Source organism: Vidua chalybeata, chromosome 5 (assembly GCF_026979565.1).
Source record: "Vidua chalybeata isolate OUT-0048 chromosome 5, bVidCha1 merged haplotype, whole genome shotgun sequence".
Lineage (NCBI taxonomy): Eukaryota > Metazoa > Chordata > Aves > Passeriformes > Viduidae > Vidua > Vidua chalybeata.
Window position 1 is genome coordinate 6,485,936 of NC_071534.1, and position 20,290 is coordinate 6,506,225.

Below are 20,290 nucleotides of genomic sequence, written 5' to 3' on the forward strand. Positions count from 1 at the left end.
GTATTTTTGTTGTCTGTTAAACCACTTCAGTTAGACTTATTTCCAGAAGTCATGCCTATGGTGTGGGGGTGTTTTCTCAGTAAATGTATGGATGATTACCATCTTCCCTGCAAGAAGAAAAATGGGAGGCTGGTGTTCATAGTGGGCTTTATTCAGAAGGAGTAGCAGGGCTGTGTGTCAGTCAGGAAAGGGATGTTTCCAGTTCAGGAAAGGGATGGTGATCCCCACTGTTCAGAAGGACCTTGCCTAGGTGGGAACACACTTCCACTTAGGCAGTTAAGAAGAAAGGAGATGGGAAGAAGCACTCCTGTAAGTGGTACTTGAGTGGTGGCCCTGCTTTGTGTTGGTGCAGATGACCTCTGTAGTCCTCTCCATCTTAAACTTTTCTGTGATTCTGAATAAAATAAAAATAAGACTTGAGCTACTTAATTCCAGTTCTGAGGCTCTTAGGTACAGATAATTAGTTTCTACATCACAAGAACCTGGAAAAACTGTCTTCAGTAATGTTTGTGCTGCATTTTTGTGATGGCTAATGAGCATGTCTTTGTATATATACATAAAATATATGAGTATACACTTTAATTTTGTTTGTGAACCTGGAGAGAGGCAGTGACCCAGTTTGCTCAGAAATTATATCATTACCATGGCAGAAAATCACTAGAACTCTGTTTAATGGCACTGCTTATAGTAAAAACAATAGCTTAATAATTACCATAATAATGGAAGTAACTTTAAGGATTTCTTTAGAGTGAAAAACTACTTTACAGTATTGTTTTGATGGTTCAAAAGAGGAACTGGAAGAGATGGATGGATGGATGGATGGATGGATGGATGGATGGATGGATGGATGGATGGATGGATGGAGATGGATGGATGGATAGCTAATTGACCAGTTTGTCTCAGTGTGAAATCTGCTGAGGCTGGAATTGGTGGACATGGTATATCAGCAGGTAGCAGTCAGACTTGCACAAAATCATCAGCTGCTCATGTGGTGGCAGAGAGCCCTACAGGCATGGACTGTTCAAGAGATAAAAAGTACCAACAGATCTCTGTAAGGATTTCAGTTAGCATCTCTTGGGCTTCTCAGCATCAGTAGGCAGCCTGAAAATGGCATTCCTGTGTGGTTCCTTCATATCATTCCCCAAAGCAGGGGCAGTATATTTGTTTCCCAGAAATAAATAAGTACAAAGTTCTCATCAACAGTACCCAAACTTCTTTTCACAGAAGCTGTGTTCTGGCAAAACTGTCACATGAACTGTGTTTGAGCATTCATTTTCTCCCTGTGCTCTGTTAGGCAAGCAGTGGTTAAAGGCTCCCTTCCACATCCCTTTGCTTTGACACTGTTTGGGGACACGTTGTACTGGACTGACTGGAACACACATTCGATCTTGGCCTGCAGCAAGTACTCCGGGGAGGACCTGCGTGAAATACATTCCAACATCTTCTCTCCCATGGATATCCATGCCTTCAGCCAGAAGAGGCAGCCAAATGGTAAGCTGTCTTGCTGTCCTTTTTTAATTGCAATCTGGAACTGATTTGCAAAAGTCTTAATTAGACTTTCTGTATGGTGCTGGCTGGCTTCACCCATGTCATGATGCAATTTTTCCAGTGCATAAGACCCAAAGGGAAACCAGATATTCTCTACATTTTTTTACAGGGATTTTTAAAGAAGTGCAAGAAAACCCCCCATCTCTTGCTTTTTTTCTGCCTGACACATTTATGCTCTTGTTGTATTTTTCTGTTTCCTGTACCATAGCTTCAGGCAACACAGTATTTTTATTTTTCTACGTGGTATTTCCTGAGTGAAAAGTACTGTTAATTTGGCAGATGATGTTAAGCAGGACTAGCCCTGTGTAGTAACCACTGTCTTAACCATTTTGTTTTTATATATACATTCAGCACCAGTATGCTAAAGAGTTTGTAAAAATGAGAAGAGCAGAGCTGAAACAAATTTCTTTTCTAGAGCTAAGTGCTACTTTCCCAAGAAGGGAAACATTAAACATCCATGCATTTTGATACCATAAGTACCCCACTACTCAACACTTGGAAGTAATTTTTACTTGTTCTGTATTTATCATTTCCTCCTTTAATCTGTGTTGCTGCCACTGATTCTACCACTCAAATGCCATTTGTGTCTTAACACATGATATGAGGTCATTGTTATCAGAAGCATTAATCTGTGTGATTTATGTTTAACAGCTACAAACCCATGTGGAACTAATAATGGTGGCTGCTCCCATTTGTGTTTGATGTCTCCTACCAAGCCCTCTTATCAGTGTGCATGTCCCACTGGTGTGAAACTTCTTGAGAATGGAAAGACCTGCAAAGATGGTAGGCTTTGTTTTTAAAAAAATCCTTTAGATTAAGCACAAAGTAGCTTTTGAAGGGAAAGGGGTTCTTCCAGCTGCACTATATGAATAATGCATGTTAGGGGCGGCGAATTCTGAAATGATGTATGCTTTTGCAGTACAGAGAAGTGATTGGAAAATGCCCTCTGTGTTTTAAAAAGGAAGAATTCTCTTGACCAAAGGGCAGGTTACCTCCAGTTACAAATTTTAAGTTGCAGTTCTATCTCTGTCACTGACGCTGTTGAGCAGGACGGGAACAGAGGACTCCAGATCAGAAGGTTAAGAAAATGAACTCTTTCCTTTATTTCAAATGTACCGCTCTACATATAGAGCACATTGAGAAGACTAATTCCACTGGTCTTAGAGTAAAAACATCCCACACCATTGGTGTGCAGCGAATGACACACAGTAGCAGGACATATCTATAAACAATGTGAATAACAAGATAGATTAGAGAATTATTTACATTCTTTCCCAACTGTTTCCCAGGCTCTTGCCTGGTTAGAAAACCTTTCTCTCTGACTGAGCTGAGAATACCCACATGTCACTAACTCCCTGCACGTCTTGGGAGGCTCTGTTGTTGCTTTTTCTTAGAGAAAAAGATACCTACATCCACTGTTGTCTCCAAAATATTTCTGACATTGATCATTAAGTATTTGGCTAATTAGATTGTACAACAACTCCTTTTTAATTTTTTTTTTAAGTCTGATATCCATTTATTATACACACTTACACCTGACATCTCTCTCTGAAAATAATGGCATGTCTTTAGAGGTGCTGAAAGCCCTAAAACTCAAGACATGATCAAGATTTAGAGCTGTAAGCACTGACCCAAAACTGCTTTTAGTTTCTTATTGTGGGCTACATGATTTTAAATTGTTATATTTTGTAAGTGTAGGTCTTCTGATGTGTTGTGGTTGCTGTAGTACACAGGCTCAAAATTAAATAGATCATAAATAACCATCTTTCATGCAGATCATCTCCCTAGGACAGAAGTAAATAGAGGAAGAAATGATACAGCAGAGCTTAGCGTAAATAAGCCAAATAAAATGTATACAGAAATATTTTTTTAATTGGAGTTTCATATTTTAAAAATTATTTCAGGTTTGTCAGCTATGTTCAGAGTTTTCTTTAATTTCATGCTATTTCATGCTCTCTGCTGATCATTTTTGTGTGTCTCTGTGAACCTTGTTGAAATAAATTGCTGCTTTTATGTGAAAAACAGCTCCCAATTTAGCCTGGCAGGATTGTTTATAAGAATTTCCCAATACACAAACAAGATGTTTTTCTTCTATTTCCCTTGGTGTAAGGAGAAGCTTTAATAATACTGCTCTGGGTTGGTTGTATGTAGTCAGAATGTGACACAAATCCATGTGCTTTTTCAAAAATACTTGCTATGCACAGATAAATTCCAGTGTATCAAAGTAAATTACCAAGGGTAAGTAGAAGAACGGTATTAAAAATCCACCCCAGAAGCTTATTAAAAGGAGTTTTCATGCAGAGATATTCAGAATCATCAGTTCACTTTTTTAGCTAATTCTTATGTCTCAGAATTTGTAACTGTTGCTCTTTTCTCCCACTTCTGAACACGAGAAGCCAAATTTTATGTTCCCAGTCAGCCATAATGTGTATTTGATTTACAGAATATAAGCCCCCACTGTACTAGAAATATTGTTAACCAAGTTGCTACAGTATTTTGTCCAATTGTATGCAAAATCCTTTATACAGGAACATTTCTTTTATGCTTGTCAATATCATGTTGCATTTTAAACCACCATTCTGCTGCTTTATCTTTTGGGAACATTCTGCCTCTGTCTTTTCAGGAAAAAAAGGGTGGGAAGAGGGGAGAAAATTGAGACTGTTTATTTAACTTGGTCTTAGAAAGGAGACAGCACATAACCCAGATGAAACAACCTACTCAAATTATTCATCAGGTCCATTGGTTTTGTGCAGCTTTGATCCTGTGCAGGGCTAATTTCTTACATACTCATGCAAGAAGTTCAGCATTTAGAACTGAGCATGCCCCAAAATAGTGATTTTTTTTTTTTTTTTTTTCACTCCTCTCTCTCTGAAGGGAGGTGCAGATCCCTAAGCAGACTTAGAGCTTTTGCAAGTGACCTAGAACTTTCCAGATCTCTTCAAGGCAGAGATCCCCTGGAACTTCTTCCTGTAGGTGCAAAGGTTTCAATTATTGATTTGGGGGAGGGAGGAGAGTGTGGCACTTGAACAGAGTCAGAGTAGCCATAGACCAGAGTTCAAGATGTGAATCTGGACTTGTCTCTGTGGGGACTTCCTTTCTTAGGCCCCTCCAGGACCCCTGGGAAGGAAATTTGTTTTTTCATTTTCAAGTGTGCAGAGGTGAGGGATTGATTCTTGTTTCTTGGGCTGTTTTTTTCCCCTTGTACTTGCCTGTTCTCTGTATTTGCTTTGTGAAAGTAGAGTGGAACCCTGAGAACTGAACATTTTTACGTCAGATAGTTTCAGTATACATCTGTAATGCTGCAGTGCTGATTAAATCTCCATTTGCAATTAGAATGTGTACATGACCATAGGAGAGACTGGTGACTGATAAGTGAAGAAAGGTGAAAAATTAGGCTGATTTTCTCCTCTTTAGGATGGTTTTGTCTTCTAGCAGTAGACTAAAATCAGATTGGTTCCTAAACAGAATTGTTTCATGGAAATGAGCCTTTTTGAAGAGAGAGATTTGTTTCATTCTGCGCTGTGGAGAATACTGGACTGTGCTGGAAAGATTTTGATGGGTGAATTTGAGTGTTTGTGGTGTTTGCAGTGCTTTGGCATTGACAGATGATGCTGGCAGCCAAAGGTGAGGCTGGCTGACCCTCCCTGAGCAGTTTCCATGACAACCTAGCATTTTTGAATAATCTTGGTTTATAGAAAATCTTTTCCTCCCTTGCCTTTCTCCCAGTGCTAGTTTCTCCATTTTTGTAGGGTTTTTAAAATCTTACCTTTGAGAAGTTTTAATAGTTCTGGTAAGATCTATGAATACAATAGCACACACACATTCCAATTTTGAAAGATTTCTCCACAGTGTTTCAGGAAGGGGTGATACCTTAGAATAAAACTAACTATTTTTCTAATACCTGGTAATACAAATCAAAACAGTGAAGTATACTGAGATGCGGGCTTGTAGCGAGGTTTTAGCTCCCCCATTGCCTAAGTGAAAGTTTGTAAATCCCTGTCCCTCAAGCAAAAGAGAAGCAAAGTTATTTCATGGCCAGATAGTCCTCTATCCAGGCAGGACTCTGGTCTTCTGCCAGACAGCTTTTACCACCTTGTGTTTTATTCTTGGTAATTTATTGTTCTTCTGCACAACATACTGGAATTTCTTTTTCAGTATTGTGTGTGCTGCTGTTCTGAGTTTGGCAGTGCTACATTCAAATGATCTTTTGACAGTTGTAAGAGAAACCTGAATTTTCCTATATAAATGAGTTTGTCATTGGAGTTAGATTCTTACCAGTGCTTGAAGATCTCTCTGTCCATGTGCTTGACTTCTGTCTTTGCCTGTAAGGAGTTTGACTTGTGTCCTGCAATTGCTTCTGCCAATAGTGAAAAAAGTGGTTTAAACCACTTTTTAAACCACAGTTGTGGTTTAAACTGCGAAAACCAGCGGTGACTGCAGCTGAGCAAGGAGGTGTGAGTTGCCTCACAAAGAAAAAGCAGTGCTTCACACTTTGATTTCAGCCTTGTTTTGGCCATTCTGTTCTCTTCCAGGAAAACAGTCTTTGCCCATGGATACTCACATCCTATTTTTCTAGTAGGCCTGGAGGCAGGAAGCAGAATTTTGCACTTCCTTTTGCAATTTAAGGCTGTCCACTGCCTAATTTGCTTTGTCAGGAATAGCCAGGATCCCGATTTGATAGCATAGATCGGGATGTTAGTTTCACACCTTCATTCTTTAATTTCTTTTAAAGGAAAGAAGAAATATATAATTAATTGCAGATATATGTTTTTTTGCCTTTGTAGTTTTAAGGTTGAGCTTACATGAAAAACTTGTTTGTGTTGTTGTATCAGGGACTCTTTCACAATAGTGACTTCAAAACTGGGGAAAAACATTTAATAATTAAATGTTTTGGTCAAATGTGAAGTAATTCTATTTGGGATGTATTAATCATGATTTCTCAGATACAGGGAATGCATTATACATGTCTTAGGTTTAACACTTGTTTTGTATGCATTCCTGAGCATGTGTCTGTGTAGCTCAGCAACCACTGATGGCTTTAAAGTTCAATAACTTACAAATGACTGAGGCCTGTATATCACTGAGTATATGTAATTAATTATAAAGGTTAGAAGGGCATTGGACTTAAAGCTGTGCTGTTGCGTGTATCTTTATGCTTGCTCTGATTCCCCCTTTCTCCCCCTTCCCTTAACTTCAGCTAACACACAGATTTAAATTATTTAGAATTTTAATAGTGAATTTTTGAGGCAAGTATTAGTTCCAGTACTAATGTAATGCACCGTCCGTGAGCTTGTAATCCCAGCTTTCAAAGTGCTTAATAAAAGTAGGCTGAAGCTCTCAAAACTAAGAGTGGCTATAGCATAATAAGCAAGGGCTTATTATGTCCATATTTAGACAAGTAAGGGACTTGGCTTTCAAAAAATTGCTAACTATCTTGAATATCCTGTGACTTGAGGCACTGCTAAAAAGAATCTTGAGCTTAGTCCACAAGTTGAATGGTTTAGAAACAGAGGGAAAACTGCCTCAGGTCTGCATATGTGTGTGAGATCAGAGTTCTGGCTGCAGCCTCCATGTGCCCTTTGATAGCATCTAAGCCAGCTGAGGTTGTAGGAGTTTTATATGTTTGTGACTTGTTCCAGTTCCCCTAATAAGTGCTGATAATTTTTTTTTAAAGCCAAAAATAAAGTTATGCTTGCGTGCAGCCTGCATTGTCTTTTTCTTTTTTTTTTTTTGAAATACGATTCTGTATTCATAATATTCTCTCCCTCATGCTCGTCATTAGAGGTTTGATTTTTCTTAGGCAAGGCAAGAGGTCTGGAGATCTTGCTGTCATCTTAGCTTTTACTTCATAACTGGTCTTTGGAGTAGAAGTGAACAAAATTGATTGGTTTTGTCATGTCCTGACTCCTTTGAGTACCTTGAGCATCTTCTGAGTGGTGATCAGTGCCTAGCCAGGTAAACTTTGCACAGCTGGTGTTTGCCACACTTTTGAGACCACCTGGGGTTCTTTTCCCTGGCTGTTATCAAGGCAGTAATGGGATCAGTCTATAAATATGCCCAGCTCTTGCTATTGTCAGGACAAGCCTGGAGGGATTCAGAGTGATCTTTCCCTCAACCTGCCTGGAAGTGTGGTGCTTCTCTGCTGCTCCGTTTCTTTTTCCTGAACGGAATGACTGCTGAGCTAACTAAGCAGCTGAGGTGTTGGTTTGCAAATGTTTGGGTAATAGCTCTGAAGTAAGCTTTAAACTTTTTATTGCCTGGTTGGAGGGCTCAGGGCAGGTGTTTGATGGAGGGATTGGAATGCTGGCAAAGCCACTAAATAAGGACCATGAAATTCTTAGCTCGGGGTTCCAGAGTCCAGGACGGGTTAGCTGAAAGCCAGTCATTTCCCAGTGCTGAATTAAAGCTTAAACACAGTGGGCTGTTTGACTAAACAACAGTGTTGCAGGCTGAAAGCAGGATACTGAAGCTGCTGAAATGGGTCATCTTTGGGAAGAATGGGAAGGTCAGTTGGTCAATTTTAAGGGTGAGTTCGAGCAAGGGTATGGTTATGCTGAACTGAGTCTTTCTGGAAACCTGGAATTGGTTCTTTGAAATGACTGTCAACTTCAGCCAGAACACACAAATTATTTTTAAATTATGCCTTTCACTTTTTCTGTATATGGTAGACAGTATATATATTTTGAACTCTGAGGTTAGGGCATTTGCTCAACCTTAGGTTTACTTGATAACGCAAAAAAAGATATCATTGTTTGGGGTTTTTAATATGTTTGTCATTATTATGTTTAAAAGTCAGGTTGGATAAATGACTGAAGTTGCTAAGAAAATGTAGTAGGGGTTTCTTTCTTCCTTGAACCTAAATTGTAGGAATTAGTTATGTACTAAGACTTTCTATTAACATAATGCCCATCTGCTTGAATCTTGATGCTGAATTTTTTGTTAAACATAGTAGCAGCAAATACAGATGTACATAGAGACTGCAGTGTCAAGATGAATTGCTTCTGTAATAATAATAAAAAAACCCCACTCTAACAGGCCTTTTTTCCATTGGCTGTGTCTCATGCTTTACGGTATTTTGAAGGATACATAGGCATGTAATTACAGGTTCCTCAATCCTGATTAATTAATGCATAATAGTTACTCACTAGAAGAACACTGGAGTAGTGTTTACATGCATTCTGAACACAAGTGTTTTAGGGCAGAGGATCCCAAAGCTGATCTTAGTCCATTCTGGACTACCAGTCAGAAACATGTAATATCCTCAATATTGTAATAATATCCTCAGCTTCAGTTGTTGAAAGGTGCTATTTCCTGCAGCACTGTGAAAGTGTCTTAGAGGTTTTTAACACCTAAAACTTCCTGTAAATGAAGCAGTGGCTGCTTTGTCATCTTTCCAAGGTTTAGCATGCAGTGAGTTTCAGCTAGCACCAGCATCAATTACTGTCTTTTTTTTTAAAAAAACAAATTTGGCATCAGACAGCAACGTTCTTCTTTCATCACCAACTTACTTCAGTTTTAGCTCTTTCAGTCTTTTAGCTCTTATTTATACCTCTTACACATCAAAATCAAGACATGGACAAAATGTGGCTTGGTGATTGCTCATTTTCACTGCATGTTCATGCATTTGTTTTCCTTCTCCACCCTCCCCCTCATCCTCCATCAGTCCCTGCCAAAGCCTGTCCTCTCACTCTTTGAGGAGGGCCATTGCACCACACTTTCCCTGCAATTATACATGCATTTTTCACCTTAGCTCAGGCTTCCCTCAGGCCTGAGCTGCTCTTATCTCCCTAAGACTCCAAACTGATAAGCCACTTTAATTGGAATGGGGTGTGGTGGTTTTTATCTTTCATTACCTTGAAAACTGGGGACATAGATAGAGAGTTAAATGAAAATTAATTAGATTAGACAATAAGTGCAACCGTCATTGATAGTACCATTAAACATGCTGTGTTGCCTATGTGAAAACATCTTCTGCAGTGCAAGCTGATCTTAGTTATTTATTGTGATTCTGACTTTTGACCCAAAAGCCAGCAAGGCTTTTGTGTGCTTTGGCTCAAAACACTGTTATTTATCTTCATGTCTTCAATAAGCTTGTCCTTAACAAATGTGGGAGAAGGTGACAGCCCTCCTGCTCTGCATGGTCATTGCACAGTGGTCTGCTCCCAAATCTGACTTCTCCAATAAGTGTTTCTCAAAAGAGAAACTCGTGGTGTTTTATGTTACATTTTTTCCATTCATCAGGCATTGTTGAAACATACAGCTTGTTTGTCATGGTTGTCCTCTCACCAACAGCAGCAAACATTCAGTAAATAACTAATTGCTCATCTAAGAGGTTGCAGGCTGTTCTGAATGAATGCTCCAATTTATTAATTAAAGAAAATTTATTAAATGATCCAAATATAAATTTAGAGAACAGCAATGAAAAGCCACAATCCAATCAGAAAGGATCAGTGCTGAGCCCAGGTATCAGCACTGGGTGAGACACAGGTCTGACTGCTACAGCAGAGGGTCCCCCGTGTTTCACACCAACTGTCCTGCCCGAGCGATTTTTATATGACTTTTCCTGCCCGAGGCAGAGTCCCTTTTCTTCCTTTCAGGACTGCACATATTCATGTAGAGTTCTTTCTCTGTGACCAGCTGAACAAAACATGTCCCGAGAGTGATGGACATCCATGATCGAGGAATTCAGTATTGAGATGTATCTCCCCGATGGCTCAGCTATCTCAATCTCAGATATTTTATCGTGCATTCATGGTCCTGGTTCCTCTAATCACCTTGAGGAACGATCCATCTCCGGCTGGCCACATTCATTCGTTTGTAAATGAGGTTCTCCCTCCTCTTGTCCAGGTGGTTTCCACACTGTGATGCAATCCCTGACACTGACTTGTGTGTTTAAAATCTTTTTATAAGGGTATTTCTTACCAATACATAAAATATACGACAATTTTCTCTGCACAAATTATCACATACACATATAACACAGGCCATCTGTTGATTTGCATAAAATAGCAGCATAGTTGCTGCATATCTATTTCAGTAAATTTGGATGGAACGATATGGATAGAGAATATGCGCAACATGATATATCCTGGGAAAGGAAAGGACTGCTGAATTTTCTCTATAAACATATCTGACTTGTTCTGAAGAAGAACATTGTGAGCAGCTTCACATTTGAAGCCTTGGACTGGAATTCTCTGCTAGTACCCAGCAGTTTGGTTAGGTCCTGTGAAATCAAGGTAGCTAGACCATGTTGCTGGGAAAGAACAGACTCAGGTTCTCTGTTTCCAGACCTCTTGCACAGTGTTTCCAAGATGTTTGTGTTTGTCCTGTTCCTGCAGGTGCCACTGCACTGCTGCTCCTGGCCCGTCGGACGGACCTGAGGCGCATTTCCTTGGACACCCCCGATTTCACGGACATCGTGCTGCCGCTGGAGGACATCCGCCACGCCATTGCCATCGACTTTGATCCTCTGGAAGGATACATCTACTGGACAGACGATGAAGTGAGGGCCATCCGACGCTCCTTCCTTGACGGCTCAGGCAGCCAGTTCGTGGTCACCGCTCAGATCGCGCACCCCGATGGCATCGCTGTGGACTGGGTGGCCCGCAACCTGTACTGGACGGACACCGGTACGGACCGCATCGAAGTCACCAGGCTTAATGGGACCATGAGGAAAATCTTGATATCAGAAGACCTGGAAGAACCCAGAGCTATTGTGCTGGATCCCATGGTTGGGTGAGGAGCTGTTTGTGAGCATTTTTAAAAATATTGGTCATGCAAAGAAGATACCTCTGTCTGCTTCTGTGCAGATAATGGGATGCAGTGATAAACTTCTGAGCTTTCCAAATGGAAATACTGCGATTCTCTGAAAGTTAAGGCTCTGAGGCACAAGTACTGCTGCTCTACTTTGACCACATGGGTAGTCACCTTATGTGTCTCTATTTTATTATTTTTAAAAATATTTTTGTGGACTGTGTGAATCAGCTTGTTTATTCTTGCTAATAGCACTGGTTATATTGCCTTGCTGAGCAGACTATTTCAGGAATTTTGTGTGTTTACATGCCAATTCTTTCTGAATAGTTTGGGCATTCTTACCTAGGTAAGGAAGTATTTTTGGTTTAGGGATGTAACTTTCTGTGTGCTGTACGGTTTTGGGGAAGCGTAGTCCAGAAGAAGCTATAAGAATATTGGAGGTTTGTATTAATAAGATTTTGTTTCCTTTGTAGGTACATGTACTGGACTGACTGGGGAGAAATCCCAAAGATTGAGAGGGCAGCATTGGATGGCTCAGACAGAATTGTGCTGGTGAACACCTCACTTGGCTGGCCAAATGGGTTGGCACTGGATTATGCAGAAAGCAAAATATACTGGGGAGATGCCAAAACAGACAAAATAGAGGTTTGTAACTGTACCTGAATTTTTTATTCCATGAAGTTATAGAATGTAGTTTTGCTTTTCTAGGTGTTCGTATTTTGATACAGCCAGAAAGGATGATAGGGTGGTGGTTGAGTTGTGCTTTAACTCTGTTCTTCTCAGCCTTTGGGCAAGTTACTTGCTATTCTTCCCTCATTTTTTTTTGTGTAAAACAGAAATTATATCCGTGTAGTAGAGCTGTCTTTGTAAGAATGTGTGATAAGGACTTGTTAAATAAGTCAATTCTTAAGTCATCAGGGGAAAAAGCTTTTTACTAGGATTAATGTATGTAGTTAAAAAAAAATCTTTCACTCTTTGCACTACTCAATTTAGACCCTAGTAAAACATATTTTAAAGAAATAAATCTTATTTCACATATAATTATTTATACTTCCAGAAATCCTTTATACTTTGCATCTCCCTTGTTTAATTAGAGTTTCAGCAAAAGTATAGATTTCCCTTTTTTTCTGACATGTCCAGTTGAAACTTTTAATTAAAAAAGAGACACTTTTGCTTCTCTCCCACATTGAAAGTCTTGCATTTATTTTGTTGTGTAACAGTTACAAAACAAATTTGAGATTTATTATGTGTCAGTGTTTGAGAAAATGGTATTGTTTAGCATTTGATCAGTTTGCTGTCAAAAGCTGTTGTTGGAAATGGAAGCCTTGACTGCTACCTGGTGCACAGGTCTGCCTGTGCTATATCCTGGTAGATTTGCCTTCCTTTGAGGAATTACAGCTTTCCTTGTTGATTCCTAACTGTTGCAAATAACTTTTAGCACTTATCATATCAGGCACAATCGTATCTTTTCTAGACTTACAAAGTTGTTTTTACTCATTTATAACTACAAATAAGTCAAGGTGAAGTCATAGTCATGTGCTGGAAGGTCACATAACTCTTAGTTCTCCTTTAGAGCTAAAGTAACTCCAGTCCTGCAAGGTGACTTGCTTTGAAGCAGTCCTTGAGAGAGCCTCAGGGAGCAGAGTTTTCTTTGTCCTGAAAACAAGATTTATAGTCTGTAATTCACCTAATATTACACCAGCTCTGAGAAAAGAGGAGAAAATAGTCTTAGTGATGTGTAGAGATTTATTTATTGAGCACTTCAGCCCTGATACTGCCTCAGCCTTGAATGTGCTTTGCAAAAGGAAAGTTAGGCATTCTTCACCCTCATGTTTGCCAGAACACTGAAATTCTGTATTCATTAATAATGATTCTATTCAGTGCTGGATCAGTTTGTGGCAGAAATTTTCATCTAGATCAGGCATGAACTCACTGCTGCAATTCTGTCAAACTGGCTAGAACACATCATAGAATGTTTATGTCAACATTACAGTGTCTGTGGTAGGACAGAAGATATCTGATTTGGCACAAAGGTTTTTTGGGACAGTTTCCATTTCATTGTTCTTAAATCAGTGTAAGCCAGCAAAATGAGTTTGTTCCAGGTTGTCATGTACCATCTATGCGGGGCATCAGAAAAGATTTATCACTCTAAGATTTCAGAATTACTGTTATTTTTTTCCTATGAGTCTCCAAGTGTTAGAGTTATATTACTGCTGCAGCTTTTTATAAAAAGTTAACATTTGTTAACTCTTACCAACTTGCAGTAAATCTTGAAACAGTCGGGCTAAAACCTTTAAAGCAACAGAGAAGTTCTCCCACAGTTTTTCTTTGGTGCTTTTGGATTTTAGTTTTGTTTGAGGATGTGGGTTTGTATTTTTTGATTCCTGAAGGTGTTCATTTAGGCATATGCAACACAGATCTGTAAAATTTTGTGTAAGGTGATCAACACTTCCCACACAGTCGCCTTTTTTGACAGAAGATGTTGGTCCTTGTAACTAATTTTAGGTGGTGGGTGCAGAACAAACAGAAGTAGATGTTGTACGTTGTGGAAATGGTTGTACATGTTACTAGGAAGACTGAGTAGGTTTGTAGAAGGGAATTCCCTTGCAATTTAGTGGCAAATAAAATTGCCTCTGAACTACAAATCACTGAACTGTAAATTGCTGTAGAAGGAAGGAGTCTTCTTGAAAAGTTTCTGTATGTGTTTCCTTTCTTATGCAGTTGTGTAAGTGTTGATTATTCTCTGAGAAAGGATACTGGGATGAGTAAAGCTTTGGATGGAACCCATACAGCCTCTCTTCTCCTGTGTTGAGGCCATTCTGTCATGTTCTCCCTTAGATGCAATGTTGCTGCCTGCTAACTGCACTTCAGAGGGGCAGAAAGGGGTTGAAAATCAGTGACCCTGGTAGTGATCAGCACACATGTTCAGTGTGGCTTCTGCAGTTAGTAAGCATAGAAGAGCTCTATAGGACGAAGTGGAGGTGTCCATCCAAGAGAAAGGTTCAGTCTAAAGGGGATTTTTTTTATCTACACCTGTCATGATTAAGAAATGGTGCTCCCCAATTTAGTGCTCCCACCAAGACTCTCCAAATCACACACCTCTCACTTCCCCCAACAGGATGGAGAAGAGAATTGGAGGCACAAAAAGCAAAGATCAGTGGTTGAGATAAGAATAATTTACTGAAAACAGCGACGAGATAAGAAAACTAATAGTAACAGCACAATAGTAATGAGAGAAAGAAATTATTCATTCAGAATATCCCTGACAATAGAAAAAACTGGATGACTCCCTCTCCCCCTACCATGTTTCCTCAATTTGAAGGAAACCCTTCTCCCTGGAAAAGAGTCCCTTTCCCCCACCCCCAGCAATGACTTGAAGGGGTACAGAATAACCTCCAGGTCCTGGCCATGCTCCCTCCTGACTACTGCAAAAATTAATCCTGTCCTGGCCAGAACCAGGACATGTCCTACCCCTTATTTTATACCATGTCCTTTTATATGCCCAGGTCCTACTCCTTCCAACTATATACATGTATATATACACACAGACAAACACACACACGAAGTACAGCTCTCATTTCTGTAGTCAATGGCCATCCCCCCAAGATGTCTGTTGAGTTAATTTAGTCCATGGCTGTGGCTTCTCTCTGTCCCAAGTGTCTTCCAGGGCAGGAGGACTGTTGTGATGTTGGCTGGCTGCAAATTACATCAGGAGCTCATGACTGGTGTGTCTGGAGCAGTCCCTCCTCATTGTCCATGGAGTTATGGCATGCAGTGGCAGTGCCATTCAGCAACCAATATTATACAGCTCAACATCACACACTGTTCTCATGCAAAGAATAAATCCCCCTGAGGTACCCGTATTGTTTCCCCATCCCGCTACATCACCCACCAAGTACACCCCAGTCTTGAGCAAAAACAATCCCATGGATGGGTTTGCTTTTGCTTGAGGCAGAACTGATCCAAACTCTCTTCCCTAACACATTCCTCATAGGTTTGCTTTTGCTTGAGGCAGAACTGATCCAAACTCTCTTCCCTAACACATTCCTCATAGGCACTTTATCCCCTTCTACAGTACATGGAGATTTTGATTGGGCAGGGCCAGCTCGACTGGTAGAGTCTCTGGTGTTAACTAATCAGGTGGCCTCTGCTAAATGTAAATTCCTATCTTAATCTATGATAGTTAAAATACTACTAACATTTCACGTTTGCTCACATTGCCTACTCTCCAATGGCAACCAGGAATCTTGAGATTTGCTGCACTTTCCATGCCCTCACCATCCATTTTTTTATATCTGCGTAATAGAAGATGCTTTGGCCTTCAGTAAATGTTTTAAACTTATATTTTAAGAAAGGACGCTGCAACAAAGAAAGGTATTTGTGACAGGTCCCAAAGATGAAATTTGGAATTGGACATGAAGGCATCAGAATAAAATACTGGTCCCTGCTTTGCTTCATGTGTTTGTGTATAGTTGAAAAGCAGGAGAATGCATTTGTGTACTTGCCTTTATTGCCTTTAAGTAGTTTTTGCATACATGATTTTACATACTTTGTGCTTTTCTCATTTTTCTCTCCTTTGCATGTGGGATTCCTCAGAACCATTATTTAATTGCAGGGGTACCAAACTGAATGTCATTCTTGCAAGCCATGTTTCTGGTTTGTTTGTGCTACATAGGAGCTTTTATTATTTATTTTTTACCCACTGATTCATGCTATGCTGTTCTGGAACCCCCAGACGATAATAAAGCATCAGCAGGGGTTAATGGAGGCTGGTAGGGGGTACAGCAGGGAGCTTTTGTTCCCATTTTATCTGGCAGCCTGCAGCAGGCAGAAGCAGGCTGTGGCTCAACAGCTTTGTCATTTATCTCGGTCAGGTTTCACTGCTGATAAACTTCTATTGAAATGGATGGCTGCTATTGTGCTTACCAGTGGGGAAGATTTCTCATTGACTTGCTACAGGTTTAAAGCATTTTCCTGCCGTGCTATGAGGTTAAAAATGTATGATCTGCTCTGTTGAATTGGTCTTGTGTTTTCCTGCTCTAGTGAATATTTGTGTTCTTGGCACGTACACTACCTGTTTTAAGGCATAGGTTGGATTTTTAAATGGTCAGCAAAGCTGGTATTGATAAAGCAATTATAAATGGCTGCATGCATGTGTGGCTGTGTGTGTTAAGGGGAAGTCATGATGATATGGCTGATTTCTCGTAGTTTCTCTATCTCTGCTTCATTTTTCTTTATTTATCCTCTCCTATTCTCCATTCTCAGAGCCGGAGATGACACCCACTAACACCTACTAGTGGTGAGTGTGAAGAAAGGATGTACCTCCTGCTCAGATCCAAGCATTATCTGGTGATTTTTGAGTGCAGCTCCAACTTGAACTGTTTCTGCATTCCCAAATCTATTAGCCGTGCCTGGCATTACTGTCTCTAATCCTCATGATTAATATGGAAAGTATTACATCCTGCTGTTTTTCAGCTTAAGTACACACCAGTGTTCAGAACTCAGCTTGCTGGACAACAAAAAAGCAGATGCTGCTAAGACTTTATAGAGCACAGAAATCTTGAACAGAGAGGACATTTTTGTCTTTGACCTAGGAGCTAATAGTCTGGCATCTAGAGAACGCTCTAATTCATATTCTAATCCTGAAATTGCAGGGCTATATTTTCCTCCGATGACAACTCCCTCAATTTTACTGCCACCCTAATAAGGAAATTTTGTTTTCTAAGTACATACCAATTATTTTCTGACTGAGAATTTTTGTCTCATACCATTAGTCTTTGTACTGTGAAATGCTGATGACTTGCAAGCCTGGTTACTGATCCTACCCCATCCAGCCTACTTGAAGCACAGGTTTGAAAATTGAGAAGCAGAATCCATTATATTCCTAGCTCTTGAACACAGCTGCTTTTGTGTACTTGCATTAAACTTTTGGACGTATGAGAAGTAAGGTAGTTGAAACAAATACCTGAAGTTGCTTTGCTGTTTACTTTTGCTTTGGATAGTTGTGGAATTTGGGAATTTAATTCAACAGAAGAACAAGTATATACTGTAGAGAGTAGGTACAGATCCCTGTTCTCCATCCCAGTTTCAGAAATTTAAAGCTTACTTTGTTGGGGCATTTCCAGCTATTTTTTAACATCTGTTAAGCCTGTATTAAGAAAAAAATACAGGTTTTTAAAATTAGTAGTAGAGTAAGGATTTATTAAAAAAAAAAAAAAACAACAAACCAGTATTAGTTTATACTTGGTGTAATTTTAATTTGAGAGATTTCTTTTGAACTTCTGAATGAACTTAAGGAAGAATTAAATTTTGTGATGCTGACCAAGATAGTTAAAGATTATTAAAAAGCAAACAAACGACGGCCATAGACAACATATTAGTAAGGTCTCTTGGCCGTCGCAGAGCTGGATACAAGGATTTGAATGGTCATGGACTCCAATGCTGAGTTAGGACCTCCTGACACTGTAAGCTTGTTACTATGTATAAAAAAAATTCCTTTTTTTTAATTTGACTTTTGAACATGGGGATGTATATTTTCACAGAATCATAAGGTTGGAAGGGACCTCTAAAGATCATGTAGTCAACTCCAGGTGTTTTATTGAAAAAATAAAATAGAAGAAGCATTTAAAACATCCATGCTAGTTTCAAATTTGGAACATTAAAAGTTAACTTTTTATTACTTTTGATAAGTTGAGATTACCTAAACAAAACCCAGATATGAAAAGTATGATTATTGAGACCTTACATTACAAGCCACTTGTGCTGAGGAGTTCTCCAAGAAGTCCTGAGGGATCTGCTATCCACAGACTGTCATGCTTCGTGGGACAGGGAGAGGTTCCTACCAAAGAGACTACTGAAGGAAGCTTTTGGGGAGATGGAGCCAGAACTCCTGCCAAAAAGTAACTTGACTCTCTGATCTGAGTACCAAAGTTGGTACTTTTCTAAGTGAAATTACTGCCCTAAAAATTATGTGGAGAAGATTTTGGCATTCAGTTTTCAAATGGTTCTGTCATAGATCTGCAATTCATCCTGAAATCTATAGTGGGTTTCGTCTCATGAGATGTAGATACATTCAGCTCATTTAAGTTCCTTTATGTTGCCTTTATAAAAATGTTGGAAATCTGCACTTCCACACTGTAAAAGTTTAGAATAGATTAGATGAGTCCTACTCTAAAAGGACTGGTTTTTTTTCTGTGATGTCTAAGGAGAGCCTGGAATCACTGTGTCAGAGGCAATACCCATGCTCGAGACATATTTGAGCAGAAAGTTGTGCTGACCTGGCTCACGTTGGGAATTCAGAGACATTTCTTACAACCTTTGCTAAAAGATGAGCAGTCCTGCTTTGCTGCTGATAGCTCTGAAAGCCTCATGGTCCCCATGGCCCAGCATGCAGCTGATTGGAGTATAACTGTTGGATCTACATTCATATGTTGTACATGCTTCCCAGATTTTTCACATTGGAGTTAGGAAATTGTATCTTGGTTTATGCAGGTGTCTCACCTAGAAAGCAACAAGCCTCTGCTAGCAGCCAGTATCGGTTACCTAAGGGAAAACACTGAAATCCCTCAAACCAACACAGCCAGTCATCAGCTCAGCTGAGTCTGACATACTTCAAGTATTTCATGGCAAGCTGGAGAAAAATGTGAAGAGATACTGAGCTATTGTCTATGTTTCTGGTTCAGCTGAGTACTGTTTGTCAATCCACTGTTATCCCTCAATCTGCAAAATTCTGTCTTTGTTTCCCCTTTTCACAAGCTGAGTTGTGTTGCTGTACAAAACCTCGTACTGATCTTGGACCTGAGCTTTTTTGGAAGTATTCACCTGACCTCCAATCGCTCTCAATAATGATTTAGCTTTCTTCACACAGGCTTCTTACTTTGCTGTGAGATTTTGTAGTCTTAACCTGAACATCTTTTCTGGTACCATGCATCATCTTGTAGTGTGGCAAAGAGTCTGTGGTAAGCCAAGCTCTTGGACATGCAAGACCCTTGGAATCGAAGTGATTTAGTGAATAGGAGCAATTGAATCAACATGAAAGGTTACTGCCACTAGAATAGAAATATGTCTCATAACTGGCTGAGTCTCTCACTGCACTATTCCCTGAACCACCTGGACTTGGTAGAACAGTAGAAAACTTTCCACATTTTTTCCCCTCAATAAAAAGCAATTATTGTCACTTGTTAAAGAGTCTGGAAAACATCAGGTTAGGTAGAGAACAGCTGAAAAATAAGTTTCTGGTGCAAGGCACTGAAAGAAAGGACCTTGGGAAAGAAGAGCACAGAGGCTTTGCCCACATGCAAGAGCATCAGAAGTTGCTATGCTGAACTTAATCTTGTAAAACTGTTCCCCCAAACCCACTGTGAGGTTTCAGGTTGGTCTTGGCTAGTCTGGTTTACATTCTGCAAAGTGTTGTGTGTAGCTGCTCACAGGTCTTAGTTGCTAAATAGTAAGTTGCAAAATGGAGTCATTCGTTTCCTTTGCTGCCCCCACAGCCTATGCCCAGGTAACAGAACGCTCCCTGACTGCTGCCACTCCACCCTTTGGATTACATACCAAAATTAATCTCTGTAGTAAAGTGGTTTTAGTCAGCTATTTTACCACTGAATCTTGTCAGGGGAGCTCCTTTTTTCCCCGCCATGAAAATCTCTCTTCTCATCTTATTTATCATTTTGGCTCATTTTTTTGTCTTAGCCTTTTCTTTACAAATGCAGGAGTTTTTTTGTGTTGCATGTGATTGCCTAGGAGATGTTATCTGTGATTGCCACAATGGTTCTAAAATCTTTTCCTTGCCTACTTGTAAATTTACCTGACTTTAACCATTTCATTAAAAACTGAATCACTTGTTTCTAAAATTAAATTCCATCACGGAGAAAACATTTCTGCTGTTGGCATTGGTCAGTGAGCTAAGAAAGTTGTCTTATTGTGAAAGAAATGAACTTACAGCAGTGTGTGTAGCTTGATAGAAAGGGTGTTTATGAAGTTAATCTCT

At 39.7% G+C, this 20,290-nt stretch overlaps 1 protein-coding gene across 2 annotated transcripts in view; it reads left to right on the forward strand.

The window, feature by feature from the left end:
- Positions 1-20,290, forward strand: part of LRP6 (LDL receptor related protein 6) — a 117,978-nt gene that overhangs the window by 57,838 nt on the left and 39,850 nt on the right. For both annotated transcript variants that reach the window (XM_053943535.1, XM_053943536.1), the window contains 4 exons: positions 1,295-1,491; positions 2,200-2,331; positions 10,887-11,283; positions 11,775-11,946. In XM_053943535.1, the coding sequence (XP_053799510.1) occupies positions 1,295-1,491; positions 2,200-2,331; positions 10,887-11,283; positions 11,775-11,946 (898 nt within the window). The remainder of the gene's footprint in view (positions 1-1,294; positions 1,492-2,199; positions 2,332-10,886; positions 11,284-11,774; positions 11,947-20,290) is intronic.